Source organism: Silene latifolia, chromosome 10 (genome assembly GCF_048544455.1).
Source record: "Silene latifolia isolate original U9 population chromosome 10, ASM4854445v1, whole genome shotgun sequence".
In the NCBI taxonomy this organism is placed as follows: domain Eukaryota; kingdom Viridiplantae; phylum Streptophyta; class Magnoliopsida; order Caryophyllales; family Caryophyllaceae; genus Silene; species Silene latifolia.
The window spans coordinates 148,250,188-148,261,048 of NC_133535.1; the positions used below are offsets into that span (position 1 = coordinate 148,250,188).

At 35.0% G+C, this 10,861-nt stretch overlaps 1 protein-coding gene across 3 annotated transcripts; it reads left to right on the forward strand.

Moving 5' to 3' along the window:
* Nucleotides 1–981: 981 nt before the first annotated feature.
* LOC141606284 (uncharacterized) lies at nucleotides 982–6,658 on the forward strand. 3 transcript variants are annotated; one of them, XM_074425351.1, is made up of 5 exons: nucleotides 982–1,343; nucleotides 2,287–3,337; nucleotides 3,872–4,180; nucleotides 4,318–4,409; nucleotides 5,425–6,658. In XM_074425351.1, the coding sequence occupies exons 2-5, from the start codon at nucleotides 2,363–2,365 to the stop codon at nucleotides 6,323–6,325; spliced, it is 2,277 nt and encodes a 758-aa protein (XP_074281452.1). In that variant the 5' UTR covers nucleotides 982–1,343; nucleotides 2,287–2,362; the 3' UTR covers nucleotides 6,326–6,658. The 3 variants fall into 3 exon arrangements, with proteins under 3 accessions (XP_074281452.1, XP_074281454.1, XP_074281453.1); XM_074425353.1 differs by having other exon boundaries at nucleotides 1,037–1,412; XM_074425352.1 differs by lacking the exon at nucleotides 982–1,343 and adding an exon at nucleotides 1,715–1,961.
* The last annotated feature ends 4,203 nt before the right edge of the window (nucleotides 6,659–10,861 follow it).

Below are 10,861 nucleotides of genomic sequence, written 5' to 3' on the forward strand. Positions count from 1 at the left end.
TGCTTATTAACGGAAACTAAATGTATCCCCAAATAACTTGAAAACAAAACCTGAAAATGACCCGAACCAGAATGACCTGACCGGCCCAATTTTTTGTAAATCTGAACAACTCAAATCCGAATTGACCCGACTTGATTAACTAAGTGCACCCCTAATTCTTGAACCCAAAACCTCTGACTAAGTTACTCACGAGTCACAAAGTGAGGTAAAATAAAACATAATAAAACACGAAAATAAGACCGAAGATATGTAGTACTCCTTTCATCCTGGTAGGGATGTCAATCTCACCCGCACCCGCTAAATATCCATCCACCTGATTTAAATAGACGGACGAAAAACCGAAATAAATGTATGATGGATGGATGATGGATGAACTAAATGGATGACAGATGAATGATGGATGAAGCTAAATCCAACCCGTCATCCATCCGCCACCCGATATTCTTCCTTTTTTGAAAAAAAATACATATTTATATAAAACTTAAGCTAGCCAATACAAATCTACTTACTTTTTATATGTTCAAGCAAACATTAAGTTACAAGATTTTTAAAGCACTTAGTCTAATACTAATTTACCTTACATATTTTTGGGTGAAATAAAATTCAATATTTTTTAGGCTTATAAATATAATTAAATCATCACCCATTTATCACCCGATCCACCCGTTTCATCCGCGGATGATGGATGGACGGGTGATGGATGATAAGTTTCGCGGATGATGGATGAGTTGGATGATGTTTTTTATGTGATGGATGGATGTTTCACCCGACCCAAACCCGATCCATTGACATCCCTACATCCTAGTCAATAGTTATCTATTTCTATTTTTGGGTGTATAGTTATCTAAGTTTTTTGTGGGCATCTTTCGTATGCACGTGAGGTTGTAGTTTTGTGTAATACAAATTCATTCATTTTTCTCAAAGCAATAGATAACCATTGATCGAGATGGATGATTACCTATTTTGTGATCTTAATTGTATGTCATTTTCTGTGTTCTAACTTGTAACTAGAAACCTATACTACTTCCTATATTTTGTGTTCCAATTTGTTCATTGAAACCCCATTACCCCACTATCCTTCTTTCTAGTTTCCTATTTCTCTCTATCTATTATATTCCATCATTTTCTCTGTAATAAACAAAAATACTTAGTTTTTCAGAAGCTTCAACTGCAAGGTCCCCTCTCTCAATCTCATTCACACTCATAAATCATAAATCTTTCCATTAAAAAAAGCTGCCTTTTTTGTGCCACAAACTTTGGATTTTTTGCTGTCAAATTAATACTTCTTCCATTTAGTTGGGTTTTCAGCATTTAAATTCTTCCCACTTCACATTTTTTAATTGGTAAGCTTTTTATCAGTTTTTATTTTTATTCGCAAACAGCCGCTTTGTGTTGCTAACACATGCTTAAGGGTAAGACTGCGTGCATCCTGAGTATTTGACTCACCCTTACCCTGCAATTTGCGGGAGTCATTGAGTCACTAGGGTAATGTTGTCGATATTGTTTAAGGTTATGATTGTTGAAAGATTAAGACTTTTCAAATAAGGGATTGAATTATTATTGAAAGATTAAAACTTTTGTGTATGTGGGTTTGTGTGTGTGATTGATACTTTTCATGTTGTTTTCTTTGAGGTATTTTTCCATGTGAGTTCTTGGTGTGCTGTCATTTTCATGGTCTAGATCCAATTTATTAATTTATTAATCTGGGTAACTCATAAATTTACTCTTCTCCATGAATATTTGTAGTTAATTTTATTGGTCATTGTGATCAGTCTCTATCTAGTGTTTCTGAAAGCTGTGCCTATCAGTTTAATTTATTGAGTTCTGTACTACTACTATTTCATTTCTAGGTTGATGGGTAATTTCATAAATCGGATATTCGCATTTGCGCAGCCTTACCCTTGTGTTATGTGTTAGTAACATTGAGAGACTGTTTCCGAATATAGTGTATTCATTGAAAGGTGTATGATTCTCTTAGCACTGTTTATTTCAAATCGCTTGTAATCAGCCTTACCCTTGTGTTATGTGTTAGTAACACGGAGAGGCGGTTTCCGAATATTGTGTATTCATTGAAAGTTGTATGATTCTTTTAGTACTGTTTATTTCTAATCGCTTGTATTCAGCCTTACTCTTGTGTTATGTGTTACTAACACGGAGAGACTGTTTCCAAATATTGTGTATTCATTGAAAAGTGTATGATTCTTTTAAAACTGTTTATTTCAACATTTCAGAGTGTTTTTCTGAATTTAATATTGTTAACTGTGATGCTTTTGCTTTGGACAATAGGTATATGCTTTCGGAACTTGTACTTTAGATAGCTTGGAGGTTTTCTTTGGAGTAATGCAAATTGAGGGTCTCAAAAATGGCTACTTTGGTACCTGGAGTTCTATTGAAGCTTCTGCAACACATGAATACGGATGTTAAAGTTGCCGGTGAGCATAGGTCGTCTTTATTGCAAGTTGTGAGCATTGTTCCTGCACTTGCTGGTGGTGATTTGTTTCAAAATCAAGGTTTTTATTTAAAAGTTTCCGATTCGTCTCATGCTACTTATGTTGCTCTTCCTGATGAGGATGATGATTTAATCCTTAGTGATAAGATTCAATTAGGTCAGTATATTCATGTAGATAAGCTAGAAGCGGCGTCCCCGGTTCCTATTCTTAGAGGTGTGAGGCTTGTTCCTGGTAGACACCCTTGTGTAGGTACCCCGGAAGATATTGTGGCAACTCATTCTCTTGGATTTCTGAACGGTTCGTCTCCTGGGTCAAAAACCAGTGAGAAGTCAAAATCAGCTGTTAAGTCATTGTTTGGTAGTAAGGAGAAATCTCCTCCATCTAAACTGAATATTGGTAGCAAAGCCGAGCAGTTAGATAAGAAAGGACTATCGATAACTAGATCAAAGTCGATATCATCGAAACCTGTCGGTGGTTTATTGGAGAGAAAAGAATTAGGAAGGTTGAAGACCTCGAGTTCTTCACAATCAATACCGTCATCTCCTACAAGTTGTTATTCACTTCCTACTTCATTTGAGAAGTTTTCAACTGTGGTTAAACATCAAGCAAAGATTAAGAGTGATAGAGGAACTCCGAAGTTGGGCTTAATGGAGAAAGTGTCTGCTAAATTAGGACTAGCGGAGAAGGGTAATTCTGGACATGTGGCGAGCACAACGCCAAAGAAGCAGCCTGTATTGAGTACTCCAAAGAAATTGGCTCATGTAATAGAGATGGGACCAAAGGCATTGAGACGAAGTTGGGAAGGGAATATGGAGGTTAAGAGTAAGGATAGTTTGAAGACGAAAACAAGCAAGCAGGATATGATCTCTGCAGTCCGGAGTTCATCTGTAAGCATTACTGGATCTTTTATCCTTTGACTAGTTTCCTTATGGCCTTATCTACCCTTTTTCTCCGTTCCTCCCGTGAATTTGAATGATAAAATCAGCTTCATCTTTTTGATGTTTTAAGATATTCATTGAGAGGTCTCTATCCGTGCTTGAATAATGAGATGTGCTTTGTGGGCTTAGATTTATGTTATCATTAACAATAATCAATAAGTGATTGTTCCATGTTCTTTGTCATTCAATAATTTCATTTGATGTTCTGATGACATGTGCAGTGTTAGCTCAAGTTTATGTTATTTGAAAGAACAAGGGTTGCGAAATATCGAGTAAATATGTTTCCATCATTTCTGACTGTTTGATTTTGATGGTTAACTATGATTATTAATTTCTCCAAATATATGTGGAATATACACTGTTAAAGAAAAATTATGTTTAATTTAACAAAATAAGTATTTTCATATTGTCATCTATAAAAATCTAAGATGATTGTGAGAATTATCCATATGGGTTGATAGTTAATTATTCCTCAATATCTAGGTACCTAAGAGAAATCCAGCGGATGACAGGTTATCTTCGAAAGGAGAGAATAAAGTGCATAAATCCTCAAAGTTGTCGAAAGAAGAAGTTAAAGATCAGACTCCTGCAAGACATTCAAATGCGAATGCAACATTGGATGATATTGATCGATCAAGTAAACCGAGAAATTCGATTAGCAGGAGATCAGTGGATACTCCTAACAATGGTTTACCGGGAAATCTGGTGAAGGTCTCTGCCGGAAACAGGAGATTGATTGATGCTAGTGTCTTATGGACTTCTCTTCCTTCCTCTGTCACTAGGCTGGGAAAGGTATACCTTAAGCTGTTCGCTTGATTGCCAATTACGTTTTAATGTTCATGCCACAATTTTTTATGGTGTCTTTGTAATTTTATTTACCTTGTTTTGGGCTCCAGTAATTTGTGTTCGTTGATACTTTTGAACTTCAGGAAGTTCTAAAGCTTAGAGATTCAGCACAAATGGCTGCAATACAGGCATTGCAGGAAGCTTCTGCAGCAGAGAGTATACTTCGCTGTTTGAGGTAGGTGCTATCAACTTCTACTGTTGCTTGCACTTCTTGTATTCCTAGGGATGAACACGCGCTGTTATGCTCTATAGCTATGAAGTCATGCGAGTGCTAAGAATCTAAGATAGAATTCAAAATGTAATCTGTCATTATAGGGGCATCCACGAATAAACTTCCCTCATCCTTTTTTATGTTGTTTGTGGTCACTATGCTTTTTAACCTTACGACTATCTTCTATTTCCTGTCACCTCATATTATATTATATTCCTTAATTTTGTGCAAAACAGAACACGGAGTTTATTCATGGATGTATGGAGTATGTTACATGCTTTTGAGATCCCTTCCGACTTTGAAAATACATTCCTGTCTCTAATCTATCGGTCATATCAGCCAGGCTGTAATATAAAACTTGGGGAAAGTCTTGATTCAACTAAAAGTTCAAATCTTTTTTAAACAACCCGTCTACCGACTTTGTTATTTAGAGTTTTAAGACGTGGAGTTTCAGTGCAGTAGCTTTTGATTTCCACCTGTGTTTTACCCTTCGCAGCATTTTGATTCATTCACTCAAAAGGAATGATTTTCTTTCCCGTGCGTACTAAGATTGTCTTAGTAATTGGTGGCACCTAAGGGCTGCATCTTGAATTAGACTCCTTGAGAATATTTGTTTAGCCTATTTAAGGTCTTAAAGAGTTATCTGTTTACCTTCCAAGAAAAAAAGAGTTATCTGTTCTCATCCTGATGCTACAGAAGAAGTTTAAGAGTACATCGACTCTGCAGTGTTGTTGTTGACACATCCCAAGCCATTTTGTATCATCTTATCCATGGAGTTCATCTTGAAATTTTTGGTACATTCAAAATCACGATGATCTGGCTTAGTCAATATTTGTTCTGTTCATTTTTCGTCTAAAATACAGGGTTTTAAGTTGCTGGAAACACTTCATTTTGTGCATGCTGTGTTTAGGTTATTTTTTTTTTCTCCCCATCATGTGTTACTTTTCAAACTAAATTCCCCGGTTGTTTTCTATTGCAGCAAGTACTCCGAGTTAAGTACATCAGCCAAGGAGGATGACCCTCAACCAGCAGTAGAACAGTTCTTGGCTCTACACACAAGCTTGAAGACTGCTCTTCTTGTAGCCGGATCTCTCTCTAAAACTCTCTCAACTGGGTCATCACCGGATAGTGAAGAAATAATATCAGAGGAGACACTTAAGATCCTGTCCGAGAAATGTAAACAAGCAGCGTCCTGGACTAATGCTGCTGTGGCCTCAGATTTATCATCCTTCTCGGTATATAGCGATCGACCAACGCTTGCCCCTTTTCAAGCTTCATCCCCCTCACAAAATCAGAAAGTCAACCATGGAAATCAACCCATCTTGGTTCTCGAGAACTCCAGTAAAAACGCTTCTCCAAAACCCATATCCAAACCTCGCGTATCAGTCAGCTCTAAGACTCCATCACCTTTAACTCCACGCCGAGACCCACGAGATGCACTAATTGGGACACAAAAGACACGGACTCCTCCACCCCCGCCTCCTGAATGGTCCAAAGGAAATGGTCTTGATGAATTAATGGACTTGGCGGAGAAGCTCCAGATGGAATCTCAAAGCTGGTTCTTGAGATACGTGGAGCGGTTCTTGGATGCTGACGTGGACACGTCTGCATTGTCAGACAATGGTCAAATAGCCGGTATGCTGACTCAGCTAAAGAGTGTCAATGATTGGTTAGTTGAAATAGGTGGAGGTGGTTCCGCGAGAGAGGATGATGAGGACGAAGAGGAAGTAGCTCGGGTCTCATGTGAAACCATTGACAGATTGAGAAAGAAGATTTACGAGTATCTTCTAACCCACGTCGAATCAGCTGCTGCAGCTCTTGGAAACGGTCCACAGTCAGATCCGCCCTCCCGAACAATAGATATTAAAGGAAGACGATAACTTGGCCTGACATATACCAGGGTTTGCAGAACAAAGTTCAGCAATATCAAGGGAAGAATACCGTATTGTTTTCGTCCGGAGCCATTCATGATGTGCAGAAATTTTCCCTTTATTCTGTATAGTGTTACTTAGGCCATTTGAGTTAAGAGTATAGGTTGAGCTGCCATTGTTTGTTCTCCAAAAGACCAAAACTGACTAAAAATTGGAGTAGAGAATTCTAGTTCACATTTTTTGTGGCTATGATGTTGTGAAACTTGCCTGTCTAAGAATGTGTACTAACATGGAGTAAGCCGTGTCTGGAGATGATTAATCGAAAGCTTATAACTTATAGCATCTCTAGGCATATGGGCAGCATTGAGCCATAGATACAAACGTTTTGCGAACCATGGTCAAACAGGATCCGCTGTTTAATCGTCAGTACATCAAAATCTTATATGCGACGGTTATATTCGTAAAGGGCAAGTATGAATAGGGAAGAAGACTTGAGGGTTTGAACATTTAAGAAGCAAGTATCCAAAGAAGCCATGGACCAGATGGGGATGTAAGTCAGAAAGTAGCACAGGAGTAGTAAGAAGGGAGACTAGTCAAAGTAGAATAATGTGAATGTACAAATACATTTAAGTTTTGTTGTGGAATTATTCTCTCTTGTTTACAAATGAGTTCACATCACCAGCCCATGGACCACCCTATAGATGGGGGAGAGGACCAAGTTTATTGGTAGCGGAAGGGCAAGGTCTTGGGTGAGTCCATTTCCTTGAAAGAAATGGAGAAGCTATTTTCTCTCAACAGCTAAATCGTATTTCGGTGTAATCTAATGGCTCTATATTTTTACATAAAAAATAAAGGAATAAGGGAGGGTAAAGTACGTTGCATTATTTTATGATTGTTAGAGAGGTAATGACATCTCCATTTCCTAAAAGAAATGAAGAGATCCTATCTCGTCTTGGGTAGGTCTAAGGAAAAAAAAAGAAGGAAAACTAAAAGAAAAGTAGGAACGAGCATCAAACATGGTCTCTCCAGCCTAGGTAGCACCAAAACGAACACGGACACGTGATACAGTTTCCCATAAAATTTAGAATACATGACACATTATTTAAATTTTGATAAAATATATATTTTATTGTTATAATTAACATTTTGTTTTATTTTTATTGATATTAAATTTAAATAATTGAAGGTAAAATTTGACTTTGACCTATAACTTATTCTCATTTTATATTCAAACCCGTCTTCTAATCAATCTCTTCCAGCATTTCGACATCTCATTCCTCATTTCTCATTCCTCATTTATAGCAACGTTTGATCAATATGAGTTTATATATGATCGGAACGCAAGACTTAAGATTAAAATACTTATGCTATGTCGTATGGTTTAAGATGTTATCTATTGTACGTTGCCATTGACTAATCATAGCAACGTACGATCAATACGAGTTTAGATACCTATGTCCTATGGTTTAAGATGTTATTGATCGTACGTTGGTATTGACTAATCATATCAATGTATGATCAATACGGGTTTAAATACCAATGTCTTATTCTTTAAGATACTATCGATCGTATGTTGCTATTGTCTAATTATAGCAATGTACGATCAATACGAGTTTAAATACCTATGTCTTATGGTTTAAGATGCTATAGATCGTACGTTGCTATTGACTAATCATAGCAATGTACGATCAATACGGGTGTAGATACCTATGTCTCGGGACGTAAAACATAAATTTAAGACCTAAGTTTAATCAATCGTATGTTGCTATAATTAGTTAATTGTTCCGATCAACAGCGTAGGACTAATTTTAGCAACATTTGATGAATATGAGTTTATATATGACCGGAACGCAAGACTTAAGATTAGATCGTACGTTGCTATTGACTAATCGTTGCAACGTACGATCAATAAAATTGTACGAATTTTTTTTTTTATAATAAACAGTTGAAAATATTGTGTTTGGCGGAAAAAGGACAATTTATGGTTAGAACAACATAAAGAGTGATGGTACTTAAGAGTTAATCGTGGACGTTCAGTTGTCAATAAAATAATAGATAATATTCCACATTAGATCGTATGCGTTCATCCTATGAGTGACCAATCACAAAGAAAGCCACGGATTAGTAAATATTACAACCTTTATAAGCATTTTTTTTTGTTTTCATATCAACTAAAAGATAATCAAAGTCTCTCTCCAACTTCTCTCAATAATACTTTTTTTCATCTCTTTTAATTCAACTTCTCTCTCTTATCTCACTAATAATCACCTTTATATTCTTATATTTAATTTATTCCTTATTTTTGTATACGTCAAGATGGAAAACGGCGCCGCTGATGTTGTTTAGAGGTCAATCAAAGGTAAACAAGCTTTTTCCTCAAAAAAAAAAGGTAAACAAGCTTTGGTGGTTGAGCTCCGTGTGACGGAGTTGGACCATGTTTCCAGGATGAAATCCCTTATGGAACGCCGCAACCGTTTGCGTGAAAGAGGTGTCAAAGATTTTGACAAATCACTCGAGGACCTCAGACAATCCTTCCTAAGTGACTAACAAAGGACATACGATTTCAGGAAGGACTTGGAGAGGGAGATCGGGGCCTTAGAGGCTATTTTGCCTTTTTTTATCTTAGAAATTAGTTTTCTTTTTTTCCTTAATATTGTAATCTTTAATTTAGCTTTTTTTTATTAATTTAGTTTTCCTTAATATTGTAATCTTTATTTTCCTTAATAGTATATTGAGTAATATATTGAGTAGTATAATTTTTATGGGCCTATTTAAATTTGACCCTTTAAATGAGTGCTTATACACGTACATTACACCAAAAACGATAAAAAAAAGGTAGAAATAAGCAACGACGTATAAATTATACAAAGTTAGCTGAAGATTCGTATTGATTTATTTTATTTTATTATCTATTATTTATATTTTTTAGCTGAATTGATTGATTTTGTATGTGTGTAACAATAGGAACGTAATGTTGGTTATACCAAAAAAAAAAAAGTTATAAAAGTGATGAAGGAATATTCCTATAATTTCTATAGTCAAATTGATTTGGGTGAAATGTTTGGCTAATAAAATGGGAAATATTTGTGAGTAATATTCTCATTGGTAATATAGATCCTATATTCGAAGGGATTTGAGACTACTTTTGAAATTTGAGATTGAAACTTGAAAAGAGAAGAATACAATTTTCTAAAAAAAAAATGGAAAGGACTTAATTTGAGGATGATAAATTGCAGATTATAATGGACTACAAATCCGAAATATGTGGCTGATTGGGAGCAATTTTAAAAATTTGACTTAATTGAGGCTTATGTAAAACTGTAAATTAAAACGACAATCAAAAATAGCAATAGCAAATTAAAGAGTTGACTTTATTTTGACAATTAAAGACGTATGAAGTATGAAGTATGATTTTTTTGTACATCATTTGACTTCGGTTTCTCGGGGAAGTGGTGATTGACCCCCATAACTTTGTGCAATTGTGAAATTAACCCTCATAACTTTTAATTAGAGTGATTATGCCCCATAACTTACATAATAAGTGAAATTAAACCCCTTTATAAAAATCTCATGAGAAATTCAATTTATCATATCACAAAAGTAAAAATGACTATGTTCTTATGAAAAATACGAAATAAAAGTTTGATAAAATTAATCAAAAATAAAAACTAGATAAATTTGATAAAATAAAATTAAAAATATTTTACGAAAATCAAACCCAATTTATTATTTTTATATAAAAGTACAGATTTTCCAAATTTTTGTAAAAAAGTTTCGATTACAAAATATTTTGATAGGTAGTTATGTTAAAATAAGAAGTTGGAATAAAAGATTTTCATGACAAAAAATATAATAAATTATAATAATAAGGTCAAAAAATATTCAAAATATTCTATTTTTCAACAATTAAAAAAAGGTTTACACATAAAATTGGCAATTGTTTTTTTTTTCCAAAAAAACACACCGAATTTTACTATTTTTCTATTTGGTATTTTTCATAATAACATAACTATCTTTACTTTTGTAATATGATAAATTGAATTTCTCGTGAGATTTTGATAAAGGAGTTTAATTTCACTTATTATGTAAGTTATGGGGCCTAATCACTCCAATTGAAAGTTATGGGGGTTAATTTCACAATTGCACAAAGTTATGGGGGTTAATCACCACTTTCCCTGTGACCCCCTTAAATCTAGCCTTAAATAAATACGTAAATTCTACAGAGAAAAACTGGTCGGATATGTTTGTAAATGGTTCAACTAGTCAAAAACCTGCAATTTCAAAAATTTTTCTTCCTAAACCATTCACAACCAATCCAACTCAAGAAGAGTGTCATAAACCCTGCAAAAGTTGATAACTAATCCGCTAAAGGTAAGAAAATTCATAACTAAAGACGCGGAAATATAAGGATACAACCCAAAAAAAAAAGGAGACATATGTCCCTTCAAATTATATACAAAACCAAAATAGAAAAGGTTTACTAAAAGAATAGTCAAACTAGGTCCAAGGTTCCTTGCTCACTAGCTCGTCTGTGACCCCAACAAA

Coding starts and splice junctions, on each gene's coding strand:
- LOC141606284 (XM_074425351.1), top strand. CDS start 2,363: ATGGCTACTTTGGTACCTGGAGTTCTATTGAAGCTTCTGCAACACATG. Junction 3,338..3,871: donor CTGCAGTCCGGAGTTCATCT/GTAAGCATTACT, acceptor CTCAATATCTAG/GTACCTAAGAGAAATCCAGC. Junction 4,181..4,317: donor CTGTCACTAGGCTGGGAAAG/GTATACCTTAAG, acceptor TTTGAACTTCAG/GAAGTTCTAAAGCTTAGAGA.